Raw genomic sequence first — 27,270 nt, forward strand, 5'->3', positions numbered from 1 at the left:
TCTGGCAGGTGAGTGGCCAGACACTATTGTAATGGGGGGGTTGAAAGAGAACCAAAAAGTGTGATTTATAGGTAGCCTACCTCATCTCCACATGTCACGAGAGGAAAGGGAAAGAGAGGTCCTTTGGAGAATAGACGCTGAAGGAGTGGAGGGGAGGGAAATGTGGGTCGAGTTTCAGCTCCACTGGGGGTAGGGGGTCGGACTTGTATTTTGGAATATACGAAGATTGGTAGAAGGCAGAGTGGACATAAAACCCCGGTTCTTGCTCTGACGCGGTGGGTGTAAAGTGCCGGCTGGGGCCCCGCGTTGGATTCCACTTCCATTTAGGAAGGTTGACTGCATGGTTCCCTTGTAGTCTCTGGGAACACACATTACACATCACTTAAAGAGAGCTGCGTCTGCTCTGTCACATCTTTTTCCTCACCCAAGGTCCTGCATGTCTAATATTTAGACATGTTCAGCTTTGTGGATTCACGGACTGTTCTGCTACTTGTAGCATCCCAAGTTGTTTTACTATCCATTGTCAGATGTCAGGAAGAGGATGACCGTAAGTTGCATCTTTCTGTTGAATTTTCTTTTGGATTCTTCTGATGATCGCATTTTATCAACTAATCTTTTTCTTTCTGTATGTCTGTGGCACTACCTTGGTGTTTAAAGTGTGCAGTTTCTGCTCAATTCTCGCCTGCAAAATGAATAGGCCGAGTGTTGAATGTAAAACTGCTGTGAACATGATATGATATTCAAGATATATCAACATTGGCATTGATGGAGGGGCACATACTCAGAAAAGTATCGGTCATTCGTTGGAGGAATTGCACAATTATGAATTACAATTCTGGCAGATACAATTCAGAGATTAAATGTGATTTATCTGGACTGTTATATTGTCCATGATGTCAAATTAAGAAATTACTATTTAAATAATGGTATTGAATTGAACAGTATATCCTAATACTGGTTTGATATTGACATAGTTAATTACAACATGTTAATTACATTGTAAGTGTTTGCAGATATACAGGGCCTATGCATTTAAATAGTTTTTTGGGGGGAACATAGGTGAGGCTATCAAGGCACATCTGTGTGGGATGGAGGACCAGGTGAACAAGTGTGCGTTTGTTTCACTACTGGATATTCACTGTGGATCCCGTCGCTGCACAAGCACTCTCTCTAGTGCCAGTATTTAACAGCACTAATCTATTTACATCAGACAGACACAGTGGCTCTCTTGAGATGCTTTGGCAGTTCCGTAGCTTTTTAGGCAATTTAGAGAACTTTTACTGTTGTTCAGAGTGGCATTTACCCTCCTGAGAAAACAACATTATCAGTTCTGATTTCAAATGAATAGTTATATTGTTTAAGGTGACTATTTGTTAGAATTGAGCGATTGAAATTGCTTGAGTTTCTGGGTGGTGGCTGAAATACTGTAGATTAAATAGTTCATCATTTAAAGAGACAGGGCCAGACACAACTTGACCCCAGACGAGCAGGCTCAAAGGGTAGCAGGAAGTGAATGGCAGTTGGTCACTTAATGAGAGAGGAGTAGGTGTTTTATGAACAAACTTTGGAACAGGATACTCTCTGTATGTCGCTAGAGAGATGGGCTATACTACATCATACAATGTGTAATATATAATGTGCTGCTTTATAATCAACATATTCATGGACCTGTGCTACATAGGCTATAATCGTTCAACCATTTAGTACCCCAAATAAGAGAATGTAGCGGCCACATGCTCAGTGTAGTGGTAGTTTAAGCCTTTAGTGATGAATTAGGGATTGTGTGTCCATATATATCTCACCACAACTCAAAGAAAAGTTGTGGAACAACACGTCACCAACCAACCCCACCTTATGTGGGGAAAGCTTAAATGGACTACTCATGTTATATAGTATAGTTTGGTAGCAGGTATGTGATAAGAACCACTTTTACACTAATGCAAGAAAAACAAATAGTTATATTTCGTTATATTTAGCAGGCCAAACCTGAGACCCTATGCATGAAAGCTCCCCATTCTTAATTCTCCAATGTGTCTGAACTGGTGCTTGACACAGCTATGCGATCCAGATGGAGAATTTATGAAGGATTCCCTGTTTACTCAGGGCAGCAGCTTGTCATTGGGCACAGTCTCCCAATGTGAGGGACTCATTCATGCAGGTCCATTGGTCACCAGAGAGTGCAGCAGGCCTACAGGTTAAATATACTCACTCCACTGGGAGAAATACCTACTACTGCCTTTAAATGGCACTGCTAAATGTACTCTTTGTTGGTTGCATTGAAGCTGCTTTCTGCATACGATTACTGTAATCTGAATGGATGTTTCTGGTGCTTTGGCTTCCTTCTAAATTAATACATCTAGCAGTTTGCGTGCAGGATAAATAAACCTGGGTGAGGCTTCCTGAGGTGTGCTGTTTTATGAAAATAAACCACCGGCTGGTGGTTAGAGCTTGTGAGACTGAGGCCCCCAGGTAAAATCAATGTCCCGAATCAGCACTCACCCAGACCAATGCCTTGACAGATCCTGTCTGTTCATGCTGCCAATCCATGTTGAAGAGTTTTGAGATGAGTCTATTAGGCCTAATACCTGGATATGATGGACATATTGATATTAATTATGCTGATATGCTTCTGTCTTTAATGTGGTGGATAACTCTCCCAAGCTATGTGTGCAGTCATGTGAGTGAGAGTGTTGTGATGCTGTGTGCTGTGGTGTTGTGATGCTGTGTGCTGTGGTGTTGTGATGCTGTGTGCTGTGGTGTTGTGATGCTGTGTGCTGTGCATGGGGTGTAAATGAGGCCTCATGCTAAGCTGATAACTTGTGTCTCTCTCCCTCCCAACTGCCACCACTCACCTCCACCCTGTCTCTCTGTGACCCCCACCCCTCTCCTCCACCATCTTGCACGCAATGCCCATCCTGCTTGCCCTCTAACCTATCCTGCCATTTTTTTTACCCATGCCACCCCTCATGCTCCCTCCCCTCACCTATCTACTATGATCACTGTCGTGCCCTCTTTGCCACCCCACCACCACCCTCCATCCCATCTCTGCCCCATGCCCTCTGTACCACCCCCTGGTGTTGGCCACAGAGGAGCCAGGCTCCTGCATCCAGGATGACCATCGTTATAATGATAAGGATGTGTGGAAGCCGGAGCCGTGTCGTATCTGTGTGTGTGACAGCGGGTCAGTGTTGTGTGATGAGATCATCTGCGAGGAGATAAAAGAGTGTACCAACCCTATCATCCAACCTGGAGAGTGCTGCCCCATCTGCCCTGCGGACGCCAGCGCCCCCACTGGTTGTCATTTATTTATTCACACATTCATAAATAAATTACTGCGCTCTTAACATACCAACACTTTTGAATGGGGAAGTAAATGGCAGTTAAGATGTTAACTGGGGTTAACAGGTCCCCAGTAGCTTATTGTACTGTACATGACTTTGGTGTGCAGACATGAGTCAGGACAGATTTTGTGGCTAGGTATTTACAAGTAGCTAGCTGTGATGTTCCCTATTCAAAAGTGTTACCTTTTTCCCTGCTTGTTTTGGGTTGGAGACTAAACCTGCAACATCCTCTGGATGTTCACTCTCTCTATGGATGTTCACTTTATGAGGAGTTTAATCCCTTAGTCGTGGAATCTGGTTTCCACCACAAACAACAAGGGTCAATAATGAAAATGAGACACTTCTAAGTTTGCGTTCATTTTAGTGGCGGGTGGCTAAGAAGCCTCAGAACCTATGGGAGGCTGTGTTATCCTGAGCTGCCAATCACTGTCTCATTTTGTCCAATGGAAGCTCCGTTCCCACCACATCAAAGCGATCCTATTGGGTGAAGTAAGACAATGATTGACAACACATGATAGTCCCACCAACTTTGGGGTTCTGAAGTTTAATTTCTTCCATCACTAGTGTGTATACAGAACATTTTGACTGCTTTGCCCTTTTTTTGAAGACACATTTTCTATAGCATCATCTTTTTAAACACCTGTCACATATTACCCCTGTCATGTATGGATATGATCCAATTTCCAGTGACACACATGGGAGAGTCATTACTGTACTTCACTTTACCAGACTTGACCCAACCTACTCCCAGGCTCAACACACAATATATAACATTAGCAAAGAGAAGAGATGCAAAGATAGTAAAATATTATAATACTCAATATTATCCTATCAAGATTCTAAGATATGTTCACTTTCAACGTAGAATAGTCATATTTGCTCATCAAACAACGCAACTAAACCAAAGCTGCTTTCACATTTCAGTCATTGTCTATATGTTATGTCTTTCTTTTCTGAAACAATCATGTTCATGCATTTTGAAAGATTTAGAATTGTCTTTAAAAACTAAATTGTAAGTACTTGAGGATATTTATCATCAATCTATCGTAATAACCATGTAGTGTGCCATTTCATAACAGGATGCTTTCCTCCCTTAGGCCATTTATGCTTTGAACTCCATAGGATGTGCCAATGTTCTCAGTTGTAGGCTCCAAAATACGCTATAGAGACAAATAGTTTTGGTATCCACTACACACTGAGGATTTGATCCAAACATCTGTCCCATCCCCTGGCTTTGCTTGCTTCTGCACCATCTCCCTCAACATGGAACTACAGCTTACCCTCCAACACACTCTGGATGGTTCTCAGAGTCTAGGGTTTGGAGTACTGTCTTTGGTTTCTATTGGTTTCCACAGGTGTGGCTTTTCATCTGGGGTTTTCAACCCCTGGAGGTTTGGCCCCTACACACAGCAATCCGGCAGTCTCAGGGTCACCCTTTTTAATGTTGTTTTCTCTCTCTTCCTCATCCCACCCATCTACAACATCAGACGTGGCGATTGGTGCTAAGGTGAGACCATGGGCAACGATGATATGATAGCTATACTGAAAGCTGTTCTGGACAACTCACAATTGAAGGATATTTTCTGTTGTTGGATCAGCAATGTGTTATTTTAGACAATGTATCATATTTCACACTGTATCATATTACGTGATCATCTAAACACTGCATCCACACACTCAGACTAAACAACACTTAGACTTACATGATGTGAGTATGTCTTAATACAGATACGTTTAAATTATGACCACTGACTTTCTTGTTAATGTACTTCATTAGGGCCAGAAGGGGGAACCCGGCGAGATTGCAGATGTAAGTATGCACCCTCAGCTTTACAGTTTAGTCAAATTATTTAGCCGCTATTCTTGACGCAGGGGATCTCTTGATTTGTATTATCTCGCTCTGATTTCTTCTCAGTATCGTTCATGCATACGATAGCTTATGGGCTGCACTATAGCTCATGCATACGATAGCTTATGGGCTGCACTATAGCTCATGCATACGATAGCTTATGGGCTGCACTATAGCTCATGCTTACTCAGAAAGACATCAGAAGGTTATTTTGTCCATCAAATCTAAGTGAAGGGACTGAAGGTTATTTTTAAGTACCCATGCATGCCATTGCCAAGCATTCGCGAACAACTGCATATAAAGCTTTTCAAGACTATGTGACTATGTTACAATAGCCTCACTTAAAACTCACATACATGCAGTAAAGCTATCCACGTCAGTATCTGGGTTGACTCTCCTCAGCATCTTGGATGAACTGTGGATAGACAGGCAACATTCCATTGAGTGTTACGGATGACCAATTTGCACATTGTTCTTTTTCTTTTTGGGAATAATATGATTCCAAGAAAGCAAAAGCCTCCAGTTGATAAGTGATTAGCTGCCATGCTTTGAACCTGCTGTCTTTTTAGGGCATTGAATGACAACATGGAAGGAAGCCTACATTCCTCGGAAATAATGGATCCAAACCAATCACCATACATCCATTTAGTAACGTTTTTATTCCCTGGTATGCAAGGATTCTTAGAAAACGAACCCTGACAAGCAGAAGATGTTTTCAGCTAAACTAACTTGTCTGTCAACAGACTTCCTGGTGAAGTCTATTTTGTGCTGTTTGTCCATGGCCACAGTGTACTGGAATGTTCTTTCCCAGCATCTTAGCTATTCAAATCAGTGCAACCCAACACTGTATCAAAGACATCAAGCCTTTCACAAGACTACTTTTATCCCAACAAGTGTTGATATCTGAGCAAGCTATCCTTTATGTTCCATTGTCCAGGTTGTAGGAGCAAATGGACCAGCAGGCCCTATGGTAAACATACTCTCATATATGTATTTGCTCATTTGTTTTATGAATTATAATGACGATTGTTTGAATATATTCTATGAAATATTATTTGTGTTGTATTTTGCCTTGCAGAATATCTTTCATGAGTTGTAATGTGCATCTTGCCCCAGCACAATATCCTTGATGAAGTACTATTGGTCATCCTAATATGTTTGTTTGCGCAGGGCCCCTCAGGCGAGCAGGGACCTCGTGGATCAGCCGGAGCTAAGGGTGATAAGGTAAGACACAGAATCCCTGTAACTTTTAGGAATCCGTCTGTGGTGTGGACTGAAATCAAGGCTAACCATTCAACATCTGTAGTTGCTGTGAGAGATCACTGCATAGTTTATTATGTATGAGACTTTGAATTTAGCTCCACGATAGTGAGATATATATGCTGCATTATTTTGGAAAACCTCCCCAATATGAGAAGATTATCCTTTATAATGACTAACAAATTACAATAATATTCAAACAACATAGTGGCATGCATCCCTAAAGCACCTCAATATGTTCTCTGCAATTATTCACCATTGGCCAGGCTAGTAATGCAGCAAATTGAAAGGTTAATTGATGCATTACAGTTGATTGACTGGTTGATTGATTGGTTGATTGATTGACTGATTTGTTGATTGATTCCGAACAGAATAACATTCAGTCATAATACTGAACATGTTTAGGTATTGAACACGTTGTTGAATGCGTTTGTCCCTCTCTCATTTTCCCTAGGGAAATGTTGGCCCCAGAGGCAGAGATGGCGAGCCTGGCATCCCCGGGAACCCCGGAACCCCTGGCCCACCCGGACCTAACGGACCTCCAGGCCTTGGCGGGGTAAGTGGCATGAGACAAAGGACAGGACAGTAGATCAATGGGGGAGGACGTCACCGCCACAAAACTCTGTGTCTTTGTCTGTGTGGTGCAGAGAAGCACTCTGCACACCCTGTTGACAGACTGTAGCAGTAGAGCATCGGGAATACTCTAATTGTCAGAAGTGTGTGTGTGTGTGTGTGTGTGTGTGTGTGTGTGTGTGTGTGTGTGTGTGTGTGTGTGTGTGTGTGTGTGTGTGTGTGTGTGTGTGTGTGTGTGTGTGTGTGTGTGTGTGTGTGTGTGAAAGAGACTAAGCTATAAGCCTATGTGCTGTTCTATGTGTTAGTAGAATAAGGATTGAGAAAGAAAGATGGATGACACATTGCTAAGCTACTGTATCACAGTCAATCTCACCATTATTATCCCTCCTGACAACTACTAAGTAAATGTGCCCCCATATTTTTTGTTGCGCCAGAGCAGTGGTGAGGCAGAAATACAGCCTGTGAAAGCTTTGGTAGACACCAGGGGGCAATGAATCTACTGTAGATGCTGTCAATTCAGTTACAATGTCCCCAATCCTTTCTGCAGAACTTTGCTGCTCAGATGGCTGGTGGATTCGACGAGAAAGCTGGAGGTGCACAGATGGGAGTGATGCAAGGACCTATGGTAAGGGGACAGGAGATGTTACTGTACATGAACTTAACAGAATCCAGAGGGGTTAAAAATACTTCATAATGAATTAATGAAACACATAAAATCATAGTTTTAAGCTAAATAGATAGGTAGGTATATGGTGAATGTAGGGTGGTAGTAGCATGCTGTATTACAGACTTGAAGCCAGACTGCCACCTTGTGGTGAAAATGAACCACTGTATGCTATCTGCCAACCCCATTAACATGTACTGTATTTATTTTCCTTCTTTGTTCTCATACCACCATACAACTACAGGCTGAGAACTAACTAATTGTGCAACATCATAAGACACATAGACCATGTTATTTGGATACAATGGCTTGCCTGACAATTCAAAGGGTTGTGTCTTAAGACATGACTAATTATCAAATATCCCAACAGTTTTTGAGCTATAAATTGTTATAAATATTATGCATTTCCTCTCCCTCTGTAGGGCCCTATGGGTCCCCGTGGTCCACCTGGCCCTTCTGGAGCCCCTGTAAGTATACACACCTTCATTACTGCGGGCTGGACACCTCTCTAAGCCTTACTAATGACCACAACAGAAGGAGAATGTTGTGTAATTGCTACTGTAATTTAATAGCTAACAGCTACTGACATTGTGTTAGATGTCTATGTACATACGACTCAGTACTGTAGAATAGTACTTGACCCTTTAACCTTCGGTATTGGATGGTTAAGACATTCTTTTATGGCTTATCTGTATCCTAATATGCGGTATGGATCCGTATTGTGGACACCCTAAGCCAATAGCAATATGCAGACTATCTGGATGTCTTTGACTAAATGTTCCTTCTAATCAATTCCAGGGCCCACAAGGTTTCCAAGGTAACCCCGGAGAGACTGGAGAGCCAGGCCCAGCTGTGAGTATCCAAAACTATCCCAGGGTGCACCGCAAATCTCGGTGTCACGATAACAACATACAATTAGAATGCGTAGACCTTGGCAGCAACACCGGCGCATTCTAGTATTAGCTATCTAGGGAGTAGTTTTCCATTGTTCGCTATATGATTGCATACTTACCACATAAAACAGAGAAATTAGGGTTTATAGTGAAAGTGTCTAATAAACCCACTCAGATGGGCAATATAATTAATACATTCTCATCCTCAGCACTGATAGTTGTTTTATGCATTTTGTTTCTATAAAAAGACCTTATGCAACACAGTTTGACCTATAATCCCTGACCTGTAGAAGTGGATGGAATGTCTGCCTATGTTAGGATCACATGGACCTCCATCCCCCACAGCGTTCAAGTGAAAATCACCAACATCATTACTCTTCATTAAAATGAAACCACTAGCAACAGGAAAATGCCACCATCCTCTACATGCTGTGAATGTCAGATAAAAATAGACAGGGTTTCCTTTTTAACATAACTGCCTGCTACATAACAGTTTCATTAGAGTTGGCAATGAGACTTCGAAGACAAGGGTGAAGGCACTGAAGTTATGATGTAAATGTGGAATGGCGTTGTTTCATTTTAGTTAACTGTGGGAAGGTAGCTTCTTACACTAGTTTATTCTTAGTCACAACAATTAAGCCTACAACCTCCATCCTAAACAATAACAACCACCTCTCTCTCCTTATAACAGGGCCCACTGGGACCACACGGACCACCCGGACCTTCTGGCAAACCAGGAAGTGATGTAAGTATTGTCATCTTCATCAACAAAACCAGATCCATGGCTCAGGTCTGAGTTCTGTTGTCAAATCCATGCTCAAGTAGAGCACAAGCACACACCATGTTATTGGCAAAGGCTTCACTATCACATGTAGAGCTCTAAATATGCTGCGTTACTTAAATTGTGTTATGTATATAGAGCGCATTAACAAAGTTCTTACCACCTGCCCAAACTATCATTCACCTATTGACTTGCCATACTCCAGTAGCCTGAGTGACAGTCTGTTTCTACTCCAGTAGCCTGAGTGACAGTCTGTTTCTGCTCCAGTAGCCTGAGTGACAGTCTGTTTCTGCTCCAGTAGCCTGAGTGACAGTCTGTTTCTGCTCCAGTAGCCTGAGTGACAGTCTGTTTCTACTCCAGTAGCCTGAGTGACAGTCTGTTTCTACTCCAGTAGCCTGAGTGACAGTCTGTTTCTGCTCTCTTGCCAACTTCTTATGATATTGTCATACTTGACAATGAGAATGGAGTAGGCAAAAGGACAAACAGATCTGGGACCAGGCCATACTCCAGTGCCCCTTGTTCCATCATGAAGAGTGGACCTTGTTTTTCCCCCACTGTTTAAAACCACAAGCATGATTCTCTTTGACACAGTATCACGAAGCAGTCCACAAAGCACCACACTTGCCTACCATTGTCCCCCATTGAATATCTATAGTGCAAATAATCTTCAGCTCTATGTCCACAATCTGCAGTCCCATATTTACCTCCCCCCACCCCCCCATCATGTACACAAATATGTCCACCAGGGGGCCATCTCTTCCTGAGCTGAATTCATCTGCTTGAAATATAAAATGTGAAAAATTCTCTTGGACATTTATTATTCAGTTGATACACTCCTGATAATCATACCTATAATCATAATCAATCATTACTCCCTCTCTTTATTTCTAGGGTGAGGCTGGCAAACCTGGAAAGGCTGGTGAGCGTGGACCTGCAGGACCTCAGGTAAACAGAGAGACATAGAGGACAGTCCCAAAAAGTATACAAAACCATGTCCAAAACATTAGAGCACATTGCCATGGATCATCGCTCTCTAGTTTTTTATCATCAATTGCCTTTGATACATCTTAATATTTCCTGATCAATTAAATTCAATTAAACATTCAATATCTTAAGATATAAGTTACTTTAACAGATGAATCCCACACAGAATCCTTTATTATCTAATTTATCTCTTTATTTCAGGGAGCTCGTGGATTCCCCGGAACTCCTGGTCTTCCTGGAATCAAAGGACACAGGGTGGGTGTTTCATCATGCTTAATTTATAATCACAACTCCATCAGAAAGGATATTATGATGTTACACGTTCAACATGATTAGCAAGACAATAGATGAGCTAATTAGTGTTAATTGATCAGTCTAATGAGACGGATGTAGATTAAGTGTCTCTCTATGTCTGTCTGTCTGCCTGTCTGTGTGTAGGGTCACCCTGGTCTGGATGGAGCTAAGGGAGAAGGCGGTGCTGCTGGAGCCAAAGTAAGACTGCCAACTAGATCTTCAACTCATCAAATCTTTCCATTTCTATTCCTGTGTCTGACTATCTGACTGACTGTCTGATTAGCAGTCTGATTGGCTGACAGACTGACTGTGTCGTCTCTATAGGGTGAGGGTGGTGCTCCCGGAGAGAACGGCGCGCCTGGACCAATGGTAAGAGAGCAGTACACCTGTGCATTACCTGAATAATATGAGTTAAAAGCTCTTATCACCTACTGTTTTGCTTAACGTGACCAAGCTAAGTGTTCATCTTGTGTCTCTGTCTCCTGTAGGGACCACGTGGTCTGCCTGGCGAGAGAGGCCGTCCCGGACCTTCTGGAACTGCTGTGAGTTAACACAGACATGTGCCTTTAACGCTCTCTGATATAAATGCACTCTTGAATAATACATGAACTCAACAATTCAAGTAATTACACACCAAATTATCCAAAGCCCTGAATGATATGCCTAATATTTTTGAGGATTCATGTCCCCAATCCCAATCAGACCCAGTGATATTCTGTACAATAGCCTACCAGACAATCCCAATCAGACCCAGTGATATTCTGTACACTAGCCTACCAGACAATCCTAACCAGACCCAGTGATATTCTGTACACTAACCTACCAGACAATCCTAACCAGACCCAGTGATATTCTGTACACTAGCCTACCAGACAATCCTAACCAGACCCAGTGATATTCTGTACACTAGCCTNTCCTAACCAGACCCAGTGATATTCTGTACACTAGCCTACCAGACAATCCTAACCAGACCCAGTGATATTCTGTACACTAGCCTACCAGACAATCCCACCCCAGTGTTTAGGACTTTCTCTTCGGTTAATGTGGACACCTGATGAAGACCTACTCAATATGTGCTGTGTAGCAAATCAATTAGTCACAATTACAATTATGTTTAGGTAAACCTGCTCAATGGTGTAAATGTGTCCATCGATAAACACCCAGAGTACTGTACCATCATAATATCTCCCATGTCTGCTCTCTCCTCAGGGTGCCCGAGGTAATGATGGCTTGCCTGGCCCTGCTGGTCCTCCCGTACGTATTGCACTCTTCGTGTTGCTTCCTCACTGTCTCAAAGACATATAGCTTTCATTATTATTGTACAAAAGTGGTTTCAAACCAGGGGGACTAGGGCCCCTGGGGGTAGTTGACCTATCCACAGGGGGTACTTGAGAAGACTCATGAGAACGTAGGCCTACTGGTAAAATGCATGAAGAGGTACTTCAGGGGTACTCCGGGCAAAGCAAAATGTAGTTGGTGGTACAGTAGCCGAAAAAGGTTGGGAACCACTGCTGTACAAGATACCATCAATGCAATGCAGAAATCAATTATGCACTTCATGTATTACAACACAATCACAATTGTACACATTTTCAAATACTTTTGAATAGATTTAGAATTGCTTGACTGTTTCTTCCAGTCAATGTTGTATTTTTGTGCAATAATAGCAAAATCAGGAATTAGTACGTTTATTAACTGACCTCTGATCCCTACAGGGCCCTGTTGGGCCTGCTGGAGCACCCGGTTTCCCTGGATCCCCAGGAGCCAAGGTTTGTACTAATTGCCATTATGTTTCTATCATGCATCATGTCAGTCATAACCTGATTGAACCCAATGGAAGCCTATTGATGTGACAAACAGTGTGTCTGATGAATTCCCAATCATCAGGTGAGACACTTAATTTCACTTCAACACTAGTGAACAGCTCTAATAAGATGATCAATAATGATAAGCTGCAATGAGATGAGATTCTCAGAGTCACTCTACCTCAAGGACACATTGAACAGTCACTGTAGATTTGTCGATCACATCTCTGGGAGAAAATGAGCTCCAATCACCATACCATTTGACTTCATCACTGAGTACAGTTTGAATAAGAGTTGCACAGAGAAGCAACAGCAGTCCTAATGGTCCTCTGAATCTCCTCCATCCTACAGGGAGAAGCTGGCCCCACTGGTGCACGTGGAACTGAGGGCGCACAGGGACCCCGTGGGGAGGCTGGTACACCCGGATCTCCTGGACCCGCTGGTGCCTCTGTACGTAACATCCAGGCAATCTGTGATAAAGTCTGAAGTGCATTATCTCACACTGATCATCTCTCATCAATTAACTGATGCATTATTTTCATCTCTTCACCTTGTCTCTGCTCCTCTGTTCCTTTAGGGCAACCCTGGTACTGATGGTATCCCTGGAGCTAAAGGATCTGCTGTAAGCATATTCTTACACTATATGGGTTTAGAATGTACCCTCTACACTCTTTATATACTCAGCATGAAATAAACACTGCTCTTAGTTCATTATCAGTCTACTGCTCAGTCAGTAATATTCAATTACTTTATCTCTCTCTTTCTGTAGGGCGCTTCTGGAATTGCTGGTGCACCTGGTTTCCCCGGGCCCCGTGGCCCCCCCGGACCTCAGGGAGCAACAGGACCTCTTGGACCCAAGGGACAGTCTGTAAGTCCCCTATATTCACCCCAAAACCTGGACACACCAATTATATGTTGGTGGTGCTGTAGGTTGGTTTACATTGGTTAGTCTTGGAGGGTGTATAGGGAGGTGGGGTCATGACAGATAATGTGCTGTGGACAACATTGCCCCTATTTCAGATGTTTTTGACTTTGCACCTGTTTATGTTGTAGGGAGACCCCGGTATTCCTGGCTTCAAAGGAGAGGCTGGTCCCAAGGGAGAGCTTGTGAGTTCTGTTTTGGTGGAACATATATCATTCATATCAAATCTGCACTTTTTCATTCTACTGAGATGGACCTGGAAGTATGTTTGAAATGAATCTGCTATCTTCTTGGTCACCCCCTGTAGGGCCCTATAGGTCCCCAAGGTGCCCCTGGCCCTGCTGGCGAGGAGGGCAAGAGAGGAGCAAGAGGAGAGCCCGGTGCTGCTGGACCACTTGGACCTCCTGGCGAGAGAGTAAGGATTTGAACCATCACAGATCTCACCACAGATTTTTTTCTTCTGAGTCATTGGGTCATATCAGTTCTTCCCATATCCTATTCCTCATCAATGAAATCTTCTCTCTTCTCTCTGTCCTTGTTTCTAGGGAGCTCCCGGTAACCGTGGTTTCCCAGGTCAGGATGGTCTTGCTGGTTCTAAGGTGGGTCTTGACACTTTTAAAGTTCCCAATGCCCCATCTCACCTGATATCCAGGAATGGACAGAAGTAGTTGCAAAATCACAATAATAAAAAATTCTACTTAATGAGTCCCTAACTGTAAGATGTTGTTGTAGACGGCTGAGTAGTTTCAAAACAACCAAACCTGTTATATTGTACTGCTGGTATCCTGTTGTAGCAGCTATGATTGGCTATTGTATTAATCACAGTTTATAAACAATGTCATTTAAGCTTGAGTGATAAATGCATAAAACACTAATACCTCTCTTTCTCTCCACTCTTCCTCCACAGGGAGCCCCTGGTGACCGTGGTGTTCCCGGTGTGGGTGGGCCTAAGGGAGGCACTGGTGACCCCGGCCGCACAGGAGAGTCTGGTCTTCCTGGAGCCAGAGTGAGTAGTAGTACCCCAGGTCCCCACCACCACCATCATCACAACCAGCCAGAACAAGAGCTGTGGCTCAGCATGTCAGCCTTCATGTATTGGGTTGACACTCTCTCATTGTGTGTGATGCTCACAGGGTCTCACTGGTCGCCCTGGAGATGCTGGTCCTCAAGGCAAAGTTGGTCCTGGTGTAAGTATGCCTCTTTTCCCGTCTAGACCCCATACTGTATTCCACTCAAACATTTTGCCATACAATTAACTAAGATTTGGTGCAGTAATACAGAGTTTTCCTTTCTAAACCCATGAGATGTATAAGATGTACAAGATCTCACTAGAGAGGCCACCCGAGTGGCGCAGCGGTCTAAGGCACTGCATCGCAGTGGTAGAGGCGTCACTACAGATCCCGGGCTGTATCACAACCGTCTGTGATCGGGAGTCCCATTGTCCCAGAATCGACCGGGTTAGGGGAGGGTTTGGCCGGGGGGGCTTTACTTGGCTCATCGCGCTCTAGCAATTCCTTGTGGCGGGCCGGGTGCCTGCAGGCTGACCTCGGTCGTCAGGTGAACGGTTTCCTCCGACAGATTGGTGCTGCTGGCTTCTGGGTTAAGCAGGCGGTGTTAAGCGCGGTTAGGAGGGTCATGTTTCGGAGGATGCATCACTCGACCTTCGCTTCCTGAGCCCGTTGGGGAGTTGCAGCGATGAGACAAAATCGAAATTTGGGAGAAAAAGGGGGTAAAATAAAAATAAAAACGAGATCTCGAGTGATGTTGACTTGCTCCTCTCTTCTCTGTGTGTGGTACTGTAGGGTGCTGCTGGTGAGGACGGTCGCCCCGGCCCACCTGGTCCTCAGGGAGCCCGTGGCCAGCCTGGTGTGATGGGATTCCCCGGACCAAAGGGAGCCAATGTAAGTGTTACAGGGGTTTCTAATAATGTTTTGATACCCAGAGGGAAGAAATTGCCTGTAGATTTGCCTCCAGCACCAGATACAGACAGTATCTGACAGTACAGGCAAATAACTATGTAAACGTCCCCTTTAATTCCCCTTGCACTTGATGTCCATGCTTCTTCTCTGTGACTGACCAGTGTATTTTTCTTTCAACAGGGTGAGCCTGGCAAGGCAGGAGAGAAGGGTCTTGTGGGTCGGCAAGGTCTGATAGTAAGTAGATTAACCTTTTAGATGACCTTCCTGTATCCCTTGGTCTTAGCGAAGTTGAGTTAACATCTGTGCAATTTTGGTGTTTAACCCCCACAAAGTTTCAAGAAATAAAACAGTGGAGGATCTGACACCGATCCTTTCCTTTGCTGTGGTGGTTCATGAAGACTGATACATTTTCTCTCTCTGAACAGGGTCTGGCTGGTAAAGATGGTGAGACTGGCGCTGCTGGACCTCTCGGCCCTCCTGTAAGTGCTCAACCTCTGACAGACATATTGTAAAATACAACAAAACAATATAAAGTATTTTAGACAGTTCTTAAGGAGACATCTATATTAGACATGACAACTGCACCCCATAGTAATATAATACATTTATTTGGTGCACCCATAACATAAGTGTAGCCATAGTATCTGTAATAGCTAGCATCTCTCTTTGAGCATGAGAATGCAATGGCATTCCCAAACTTACACACAGCTCCACAGGGTGCTAATGCTGTGTCAATCACTTGATCACCTTTTTTGATCATCTGAGGTGCTTCCATCCTAGGGACCTGCTGGAGAGAGAGGAGAGCAAGGAGCTGCTGGACCTTCAGGCTTCCAGGTGAGTTCACCTTACTTTTCTGGATCGGCTAGAACATATATGATTCCATTCGGAATAACTTGATGTCCATTTTTTATGATGTCATAGGAAGTCACTGACTGTCTTGTGTTGTTGTGCAGGGTCTGCCCGGACCTGCCGGCCCCCCAGGAGAGGGAGGCAAGCCTGGTGATGCGGTGAGTGTCCACACTGCCACAGCAACACACCAGGCCTGTCCAGGTCCCTGATTGATTGAACACATTAGGAACATCTAACCATGTTACTCACGTCACATTTGTTATCACACACCTCAGCACTTTATCCTGATCAAGTTATACTAGCAAACACAAGCACATGCTGTATTCTAAAAGGTATTATTTATCTACTGTAAAAATATGCAGCTACAATGTCTCTCTCCTCTCTCTGTAGGGTGTTCCTGGAGAGGCTGGTGCTGCTGGTGCTACTGGACCCAGAGTGAGTTTTCATTTCCACAATAAGTCTGATATAGATGTTTTTCTCTCTTACTGCCATAATCATCTACATAGCCACCACCATCTACTTGTCAAACCTTTACGTCTGTAGTCCTCCCTGTTTCTGCCTCTCACTTCCTGTATCTCTGTTCCCTTATAGGGCGAGCGTGGTTTCCCTGGTGAGAGAGGCGGTGCTGGAACTCAGGGTCTGCAGGGACCTCGTGGACTTCCTGGAACTCCCGGGAGTGATGGACCGAAGGTTAAGAGCCACTCCCTTCGGCCAATCTCATCTTCAATAAGAGTTTCTGCTTTTATTGGGCACTTGGAGAACTTCTGAGTCCCTATAGTCTGGCAATCACAAAGCTACTACTGAAGAAAGAAACATCAGAAAGTGTGATCAGCCAACTTCTAAATCCATGTTCCTCCTCTCTGACAGGGAGCCATTGGCCCAGCTGGTGGTGCTGGAGCTCAGGGACCCCCAGGTCTGCAGGGTATGCCAGGAGAGAGGGGAGCTGGTGGAATCTCCGGCGCCAAGGGTGACAGAGTGAGTAACAACCCTAAAGAATATACTCTAATCATAGTCGTAGAAAACTAGACGGTGGATTGCAAGGTTATATCATGATGTCTGCTAGATACATACTAAGATGCCATGGTTTTCTGTGTCTTACAGGGTGACAATGGAGAGAAAGGACCTGAGGGAGCTTCTGGAAAAGATGGTTCTAGAGTGAGTACTCAGCAGAAACAGGGAACATAGCCACACTCTCCTGTGCCAACTCTGTCAGCATATTAAAATACAATGATCCAATGACCCCAAGTGAGGTCGATAATAACTCCATCTCTCTCCTCTCCATCTTTCTTATCTCCTCCCCCTCAGGGTTTGACTGGTCCCATTGGTCCTCCYGGCCCAGCTGGTCCCAACGGCATAAAGGTGAGAATTACCATAATAATGACAAAATTCACCTGTTATTAGGTGTATGGTCTAATAGTTTTTGGACAGATGATTGTAATGTAAAAATGTACTGTATGTGTACAGTATGGGTTTGTCATTCCTCTCTCCTTCCCTCTCAGGGTGAGGGTGGACCTTCTGGCCCAACTGGTGCTGCTGGTGCCCGTGGTGCTCCTGTAAGTTGTATCTCTCTGCCTCCAGTTTCATATTGTCAGTTTTTAGATTTGTATTAAATCAATCATGTTGTCAACATGCCCAGGTTTGAAATGTACAAAGTGCAAACTACCTTCACTACAGTACAGAGTGCAGGAAGAAACTAGAGAACCACACCCTGCCATGAAACAATGTAGAGCTCTAACAATGTAGAGCTCTACAGATCAGAATATTTAGTCAAAGTCACCAGACATTTTGATCTGAAGATACTGTTCATATTGATTCAAAGACCACTCACTATCCAAGTTTCCCAGCATATACAGTTATGAATGGTAAAATAATTGCCAAGTACACCATCTTGAATCCCTCAGAATGAATTTCATCCCAAAATGGTTAACTTCTTGAGTATATTGTAGCCTCCTTCACATTAAATCACTGCACCTGCAACTTGATGGACAGGGACACATACATGTACAGTTAGAATGTCTTCCTCTGTGGCACCTGTTTTGAGCCCTTCTCTCTTCCTGTAGGGTGACCGTGGTGAGGGTGGTCCTCCCGGGCCTGCTGGCTTCGCTGGGCCACCTGTGAGTAGAACCACATTAAGCACATCAGTTTCAATGTAAACAATAATCTAATCCATATAAAACGTTGGATCTTTATTGACCTGCATCTTCCATCCTCCAGGGTGCAGATGGTCAGCCTGGAGCCAAGGGAGAGTTAGGCGAGGCTGGACAGAAGGGAGATGGTGGTGCCCATGGACCTCAAGGACCCTCTGGGGCCCCTGGACCTGTGGTAGGTACCCCTCAAAATGAACTTTGAGATATAAAATAGCTGTATGTCCCAGAGACAGATGTCTTATTGCCCAAGACATTACCATTCTATAATCTATAAGAAATGGAGAGTATTTGAGAACACAATTGATGCACTTCTTGTTTCTTTGTTCTTGTTTCTTTGTCTAATTGTGTTTCTGGTTGCTTTTTATTCCAGGGTCCCACTGGTGTTTCTGGACCTAAAGGAGCTCGTGGTGCCCAGGGGGCTTCTGTAAGTCAACAGTTTCAATGATAAGAGATTATTACCCAATAGTAAGTGACAATATAAAATGCTATGTTCTGTAATTGCTTTTACTGAAATATTGTGTTGTCCCTCTCTCATGTTGGTAGGGTGCTACTGGTTTCCCTGGTGCTGCTGGAAGAGTTGGTTCTCCCGGGCCCAACGTGAGTATCACATCATCACAAGTATCCATAGACAATATAAAGTCACCTTTTCATTCAGATTACCTGTGTATATCTGTGTGATTGAAATATGTTGCATCTCTCTGTTTCCCTCTCTCAGGGTAACCCTGGTGCTGCTGGCCCCGCTGGTTCTGCTGGTAAAGATGGTCCTAAGGGAGTTCGTGGTGACTCTGGAACCCCAGGAAGACAGGGAGACGCTGGGCTGCGTGGAGCTGCTGGATCCCCTGGCGAGAAGGGAGATGCTGGAGAGGATGGTCTCCCTGTGAGTCTTCCCTCTCCACTCTTATATGATATCTCATGGAGGAAACGCCACCCAGCCTTTTACCCCTTGTAGGCTTAGTAACACCAACTCAGCCACCTTGATTGTCTATCACTTAATTTCAATGTTCTAGAGCTGGAGTTGTGAAGTCAATGAGCTAGAGCTGGAGTTGTTAAGCCAATGAGCTAGAACTGGAGTTGTGAAGTCAATGAGCTAGAGTTGTGAAGTCAATGAGCTAGAACTGGAGTTGTGAAGTCAATGAGCTTATGAACTGGAGTTGTGAAGTCAATGAGCTACTGAGTTGTGAAGTCAATGAGCTAGAACTGGGAGTTGTGAAGTCAATGAGCTAGAGCTGTGAAGTCATGAGCTAGAACTGGAGTTGTGAAGTCATGAGCTAGAGCTGGAGTTGTGAAGTCAATGAGCTAGAACTAGAGTTGTGAAGTCAATGAGCTAGAGTTGTGAAGTCAATGAGCTAGAACTGGAGTTGTGAAGTCAATGAGCTAGAACTGGAGTTGTGAAGTCAATGAGCTAGAGCTAGTTGTGAAGTCAATGAGCTAAACTGGAGTTGTGAAGTCAATGAGCTAGAGCTGTGAGTCAATGAGCTAGAATGGAGTTGTGAAGTCAATGAGCTAGAGCTGGAGTTGTGAAGTCAATGAGCTAGAACTGAGTTGTGAAGTCAATGAGCTAGAGTGTGAAGTCATGAGCTAGAACTGGAGTTGTGAAGTCAATGAGCTAGAACTGGAGTTGTGAAGTCAATGAGCTAGAGCTGAGTTGTGAAGTCAATGAGCTAGAGCTGGAGTTGTGAAGTCAATGAGCTAGAACTGGAGTTGTGAAGTCAATGAGCTAGAGCTGGAGTTGTGAAGTCAATGAGCTAGAACTGAGTTGTGAAGTCAATGAGCTAGAACTGGAGTTGTGAAGTCAATGAGCTAGAGCTGGAGTTGTGAAGTCAATGAGCTAGATGGAGTTGTGAAGTCAATGAGCTAGAACTGGAGTTGTGAAGTCAATGAGCTAGAGCTGGGTTGTGAAGTCAATGAGCTATGAGCTAGAGCTGGAGTTGTGAAGTCAATGAGCTAGAACTGGAGTTGTGAAGTCAATGAGCTAGAGCTGGAGTTGTGAAGTCAATGTATTAAACTGACCTATCGTCTTCTCTATCTCTAGGGTCCTGATGGCCCTTCAGGTCCCCAGGGTCTGGCTGGGTCACGTGGTATTGTTGGTCTGCCTGGGCAGCGTGGAGAGAGGGGCTTCCCTGGCCTTCCTGGTCCTTCTGTGAGTATCTCAGCCCTGATAGTACTACCACACTTGCAGTAGGCTATGAACTTGAAAGCCAGGTCATTGTTATGGAACCATTGCTCTTACTGGTCCAGTTGTATGTTAAGCTCTTTTTAAATACAGGTTCATATAACTCCCACTAGTCCTGCACCATTGAGTGGTAACTAAGCAACATGTTTACCAGAATATCATATCTACGATGCCTGGAGTGATCGACTGTTATATCATGGAGTCCTGATATCCACATACGTTCAATATGACAGATCTACATCCAGACTTCTTTCTCCTTAAAACTGTCACAAAGAAGTCAATCACTCAGTGACTAATTGGCTGTAACGGGGATGCATTCAGAACTTTAATTTCCATCATACTACAACAGACTTTCTATTGGGGTTTTGCTGCTTTTTCCCACATAGGGGCTTTTAGCCAGTTGCTGAAGTCCTACTTTGCATGCAAATCAATAGTTAAGTCCATTAACCCATTGACTAGTCAAATGTTACGTCCTTGTGGTTATAGTGATGACCTCTGACACTTATTCGCTGATGTTCTGTGTGTCCCAGGGAGAGCCCGGTAAGCAGGGAGCTCCTGGTGCTGGTGGTGATCGTGGACCCCCTGGGCCTGTGGGGCCTCCTGGACTGTCTGGACCTTCTGGCGAGCCCGGAAGAGAGGTCAGAACTAAACCACGACAACACAAGCCACAACAACAATATAAACCACAACAACAACAAATATAGGCCACTGTAGCTGCACGCAGCAATTACTGGGATAAAGGCCATAGCTGCACTATAGGGCCACCAGCTGGCCAATATAATTACACCTCTGGGTTGAGCTACTGCAAGAATCATGGGAACGACAACAGCAACATAAACAACAACATAAAAATACATCAATAATCACCAGAACAACAACAGCAACTTTCCAAAACAAGAACACCCCTCCCTCCACACACACATACAATTACCACAAAACAAAAATGTAAATAATGACCACAACAGTAACAATAACAACCAAAATAAACAATGACACAACAGAAAACAAAAAAAACACAACCATAGTCAATCGCAAACGCCAACAGCAACCACAGTCATCTGTATTTCTACAGCACCATTAACCCATGGATCCCAAACATGTTGCTTTGGCAGCTACTTCACGACTGGAAGCCAATACATTTCATGTATTGATTAAATCTCTGTCTCTACCTCACAGGGCAACGCTGGATCTGATGGGCCCCCTGGTAGAGATGGATCCACCGGAGTCAAGGTGAGACACTCCAAATCAAATTGTATTTTATTCTATAAAATGTTATTTGTCACATGCACCGAATACAACAGGTATAGACTACAACTGCTGTATTCGGTGCATGAGACAAATAAAACACTGTGTAGTAGACCTTGGAGTGAAATCCAGCAAAGTGCGAACATTAGCTAAGATTCCCATTAAGTTCTAGTCAGGGTTTATCTAACATTAGGATGATAATCACAAAAACGTTCAAATAATGTTTTTGATAACAAAATGTTTTTGATTTTTTATGTTTTAAATTAAATATTCTAACATTCACCAAAATGTTGTGCATAACATCTGTAACAACCACCACAGAACATTCTCCAAACGTTCTCATTAGATTTCCAGGTAATGTAACAACACAATGTGCCAGTGAAGAATGAAATGTGTTCTGGGAACGTTCTTGCAACATCAGGCAAATGTTTTATACAAACATCGTATAATCATCAGCACAACTGGACCGTTTTTGTGTTATGAGAATATTTGCCGCATCCTAACAAATGTTTCAGGAACTTTCACAGAACCAATTTTGGTTTGCTGAGATGCTTACTTACCTGCATTATACACCAATCAAACCAATCAGTCCAATTGATGGATAAGATATCAAATGTTCTTGAAATGTCCTTATATCCTATGATCTTCTCTCCACCTGTAGGGTGAGCGTGGTAACACTGGTCCTGCAGGTGCACCTGGTGCCCCTGGCGCTCCCGGTGCCCCCGGCCCTGTTGGCCCTCTGGGCAAGCAGGGAGACAGAGGAGAGGGAGTGAGTACCCCTACAAAACTACACACAATATGAACGAGAGAAATGTTGGTGTTTTGTAATTGATAGTACTTGTTAGCCTGTCTAAGAACCTCACTCTTGTTTTTAGGGTGCCCAAGGACCTGCCGGACCCGCTGGACCAGCTGGCGCTAGAGGAATGGCTGTGAGTGTGAATGTTGTGAAACACACATACCATTCTCTAATAAACTATACCTACTGTAGCTGTACCTGCATTGGCACACTGAGTTGATTGACACTCTCTGCCTCTCTACATCAGGGACCCCAAGGACCCCGTGGAGACAAGGGAGAGGCTGGCGAGACAGGAGAGAGGGGACAGAAGGGACACCGTGGCTTCACCGGTCTGCAGGGTCTTCCCGGACCTCCAGTAAGTCACCCAAATCCTCTGGCCACACTGCACCAGTTATTATACCTCTCTATCTGCATAGAACTAGAATGCCGGACTTTCAATGTGGAATAAGTTCTGTTCCCTGACTTCCTGTCGTCATTATTTTAACAGGGCTCCGCTGGAGACCAGGGAGCTGCTGGACCTGCCGGACCTAGTGGTGCTAAGGTGAGTCCAGACGAAAGAGAAGAAGAGGTGGAGAAAAGGACAGAACACTTCTCTAATCCCTCCAGACTCTGATGAGACAAATAGAGACTACTCCTATACAGTAGTTATCCCATGCTATGATAATGAGGGGCATAGGCTAGTCATAATCCACCAACACCAATTATAATCTAGTTATAATCCTCCAACACCATGATAAAGTGGAGGACGGAAATAGCCACTGTGTTTTTTAATTAGCCTATTCTATGATAACAAGGAAGGCTAATGTTTTTGTGATTACAACATGCTATGGAAGGAAGAATGGAAGACAGATGGGAGAGGTTACTACTTTTAAAATAATCCATTCAAACGAATTACATGATAAAGAGGAGGAAAGGGCTGGCCACTACAACATGAACCATTTTTACCCAAAGTGAGATAAATGCTAAATTTGTAATGTCCGATAAGCAGGTTGTTCTTGAATGAAAGAGAGAGTACTCTCACACATAATCAACAACAATTGGACAAAAACGTTATATCAGGTAAAAGTTTAAAACAATGTGAAACCAAACACTAAAGGGAGACTTACATGTATTCATACTATGCTAGCATCCATATGTATGAGCCATGACTGACCCACCCTATCCATCTCCTCAGGGACCCCCTGGCCCAGTCGGCCCCGCTGGTAAGGATGGATCTAACGGTCAGCCTGGACCCCTCGGACCCCCTGGACCTCGTGGTCGTTCTGGAGAAACTGGCCCTGCTGTGAGTAACGCTTGTCAACCTTAGACTTACCTGAATATACTATATATACTGTACATGTGGCAGCAAAAGTCTTAAAGTCTTCATATTTTATCTCCTCTCCTCCTTCAGGGTCCACCTGGTAACCCCGGACCCCCTGGTCCTCCTGGTCCTCCCGGCCCTGGCATCGACATGTCTGCCTTTGCTGGCCTGTCTCAGCCTGAGAAGTCTCCAGATCCCCTGAGGTACATGAGAGCTGATGAGGCGTCCAGCTCCCTGAGGCAGCACGACGTGGAGGTGGACTCCACACTCAAGTCCCTCAACAACCAGATCGAGAACCTGCGCAGCCCTGATGGTAGCCAGAAGAACCCTGCCCGCACCTGCAGAGACCTCAAACTGTGCCACCCAGAGTGGAAGAGCGGTGAGTGGGGGAACGGGCAGAGGAGAGGGAGAAGATAGAGGGAATGGAAAGAAAAGAGAGAAATGGATTTATGGAATTTTGTTTTTTATTCATCAAGGAAGATTCCCAAAAAATATACCATGTAGAAAGGAAAGAACACATGTATAACATGATCAGTCCAAACAGTGCTAGGGTTTGAACAATTTTTCCTCTGCTCCTCTCGTTCTTCAGGTGACTACTGGGTGGATCCTAACATTGGTAGCACAGCTGATGCCATCAAGGTCTTCTGCAACATGGAGACTGGCGAGACCTGTGTGTACCCCAGCATAGCCAATGTGCCTCAAAAGAACTGGTGGACAAGCAAGAGCAAGGACCGCAAACACGTCTGGTTCGGAGAGACCATGAATGGAGGATTCCACGTGAGTCTCTTCTTCCTATGAATAATAATGTCACTGGCACCTTTGAGTGAAACATAGCTACTCCTTTAGTAGACCTTCATTTCAAGGGTTATCCTGATCATCAGTCAAACCCTTCCTCAGTGTTTCCTTTTCTGAATGAAACCTATATTTCAGCCTCGCAGATAATTGATAGACATCACAAAATCCTACCATCCATGAATCTATGACCTCCATATGACCTCTGCACTCGTCCTTACCATGTCACACTTAACCCTCCCTCTCCCTGTATAGTTCAGCTACGCTGAGGATGGTACCAACGCTGCCAGTATCCAGCTGACCTTCCTGAGGCTGCTGTCCACAGAAGCATCTCAGAACCTCACTTACCATTGCAAGAACAGCGTGGCCTACATGGACGCATCCACCGGCAACCTGAAGAAGGGTCTGCTGCTCCAGGGCTCCAACGACGTGGAGATCAGAGCTGAGGGAAACAGCCGCTTCACCTACAGCGTTGTGGAGGATGGCTGCAAGGTGAGAGGGATAGGCACTGTCAAGTTAGGTCAGGGAAAGGATGGACATAGTTAAGTAGGACCATGGGGGAAGGCACAGTGCAGTCAAGGTAAAAATAAAAATAAAAATGTATCCGTTATTGTAGTCTATGGGACTATATAGTGGGTTACTGTGCTTCAACACGTCTCTGTTGTCGTCCCACAGAAACACACAGGCCAGTGGGGAAAGACTGTCTTCGAGTACAAAACACAGAAGACCTCCCGTCTGCCCATCGTGGACATTGCTCCCATGGACATTGGAGGAGCGGACCAGGAGTTCGGTGTGGATGTGGGCGCAGTCTGCTTCTTGTAAAGTGAAATAAACACAACGGGAAAAAAACTAAAACATGAAAGAAATAACTCAACTATGAAACAACACACACACACTCTACAAAAAAGACTAACTTAAAAAAAAAAAGGAAACTTTTTCTCTGGCAAAGTGCTCTCCAAGTTGTACTCCATGGATGTTAGCACTGAAGGGCACCGGCGTTCCAGCATTCCCTGTCAACCCACTTCCTGAGATCCAGTCATGTTTCCCATGGCCCACAGTTGACGGGAATGAGCCAGGAGGAAGAGGGACCAAGCCAAGAGACGAGTGATGAAGAAACAGAAACATGACTCGATGTCACTTATTTATTGTCTAAACCTTACATGGGCAGAGGTGAGGTACAGTAGGACTGGGGAGCTTCACCATAAGAGCAACACAAGCCCATTCTACCACAGAAGACCTAGAACCTCCCACTTCTCCTCCCCGACCTAGCTACAAATATGCCATTTTGAATCAATGTAGACCAAAACATATTTTCAGTTATTATAAACAAGTCCAAGTGCTCCAAATGTTTTTTACCATCAAGACGAGGAGCGAAACTTTTACTGTGCATTATAAATCTTTGGTTCTATGTTGTAAAAGTGTGTGTTTATAAACAGCCAGATGTTTATATATATTTCCACATTGTGTGTGTACATGTGTCTAGATATATGCACACCAACACTTTTTGGAAAATGAGGATTCATTTGGGATGTATTTTTCCATTGTCTTCACTGTCCATTAGAGGAAAATATCTTACTCAGTTCACAAACAACCTACATTTTCTAATAAAATTGGGGAAAGTTGTAGTCATCCTGATTGTTTAAAGCTACCTCACGCTGAAAAACAAAGTGAAAACGTTCACCTTAAATCTTGAGCTGACCAAAATTTGCTTTTGGGTGGAACTGGGGCTGAACGGCCATCTTTGCTTTGGGTTGCTCCATCTTCAGAAGGTGCTATGAGTTTTAGAATTCAGTCTCTGCCATTGTCGTCCCCCCCCCCCCCCCAATTCCCACTAGCCTCACACCACACACACACACCCCACCCTGGAGGACAGGTGCAGCCAGGCAAGGCAGAGAACCAAGGGACTTTGGGTAGTACCCTATGGAGTCCATGCCCCACAAATAGAATCATGGGACTCCAAGGAGAGCCGCCCAAACAACCAGGGTGGGGTGTGTGAGGGTGTGTATATTTTTTTGTTATTATTCAATTTTATTATGATCATGATCATTTTTTTTATTTTAATTTTGTTACACTTTTAATTGATGTAAATTGGAAATAAAAAGGAAATACCAAGTAACAATTAAGTTGACTTTTAACTGAGTTTCTTTTAAATAAGTACAGAAAAGGCATGAGGGTTGAATAGCTTTTTCTGTTAACTGAACCCAAGGCCTGTGTACTTTGTTTTTGTTGTAGTTGTTGAGAGGTCAGTTACCCTTTTTGAATGTTTGTGAGTGCATGGCATGTGTGTAAGTATGCATGCGTGAGTGTGCGACTGCGTGAGTGTATTTTCCTATGAGAGAATGTCATAACACAGGAATGAAAGTACTGTATTCAATCACCGGTTTCAGGGTGGGGTCAGGCATGGTTGTCTTCTTTTTGTTTGAACTAATAGGCATAAATAAAGTAGAGAAAATGATGTGCTGAATGGAATTGAAGTATTTTGTACATTAACAGTAATGTTTTAATGATGCTTCAAGACATGGCCACGTAGGTGTTTGTCAGGGTTTGGTGACCCGTTTCCCTTATCCTCTACACTCTCCTCTCTGTACCTCTCCATATCTTTCTTCTGAGCAATAAAAATTAGACTGAAAAGACTAAACAGTGATATATTCTTCTATAAAGGGAAATTATTCTTGTTATTACA

The 27,270-nt window shown here is 44.0% G+C and overlaps 1 protein-coding gene across 1 annotated transcript; it reads left to right on the forward strand.

Moving 5' to 3' along the window:
- Positions 1–252: 252 nt before the first annotated feature.
- On the forward strand, positions 253–27,225 carry LOC111976286 (collagen alpha-1(II) chain-like). Its single transcript, XM_024005079.1, has 53 exons — positions 253–547; positions 4,829–4,848; positions 5,119–5,151; positions 6,128–6,160; positions 6,361–6,414; positions 6,905–7,006; positions 7,571–7,648; positions 8,110–8,154; positions 8,486–8,539; positions 9,272–9,325; positions 10,253–10,306; positions 10,547–10,600; positions 10,784–10,837; positions 10,964–11,008; positions 11,128–11,181; positions 11,849–11,893; positions 12,355–12,408; positions 12,796–12,894; positions 13,022–13,066; positions 13,214–13,312; positions 13,498–13,551; positions 13,674–13,781; positions 13,912–13,965; positions 14,274–14,372; positions 14,500–14,553; positions 15,169–15,267; positions 15,466–15,519; positions 15,711–15,764; positions 16,066–16,119; positions 16,239–16,292; positions 16,525–16,569; positions 16,726–16,824; positions 17,002–17,109; positions 17,236–17,289; positions 17,440–17,493; positions 17,634–17,687; positions 18,195–18,248; positions 18,349–18,456; positions 18,652–18,705; positions 18,825–18,878; positions 18,997–19,158; positions 20,314–20,421; positions 20,985–21,092; positions 21,631–21,684; positions 22,361–22,468; positions 22,575–22,628; positions 22,743–22,850; positions 22,983–23,036; positions 23,670–23,777; positions 23,886–24,174; positions 24,385–24,572; positions 24,843–25,079; positions 25,263–27,225. The coding sequence occupies exons 1-53, from the start codon at positions 454–456 to the stop codon at positions 25,407–25,409; spliced, it is 4,263 nt and encodes a 1,420-aa protein (XP_023860847.1). The 5' UTR covers positions 253–453; the 3' UTR covers positions 25,410–27,225.
- The last annotated feature ends 45 nt before the right edge of the window (positions 27,226–27,270 follow it).

The sequence above is a fragment of the Salvelinus sp. IW2-2015 genome, linkage group LG17, assembly GCF_002910315.2.
Source record: "Salvelinus sp. IW2-2015 linkage group LG17, ASM291031v2, whole genome shotgun sequence".
Lineage (NCBI taxonomy): Eukaryota > Metazoa > Chordata > Actinopteri > Salmoniformes > Salmonidae > Salvelinus > Salvelinus sp. IW2-2015.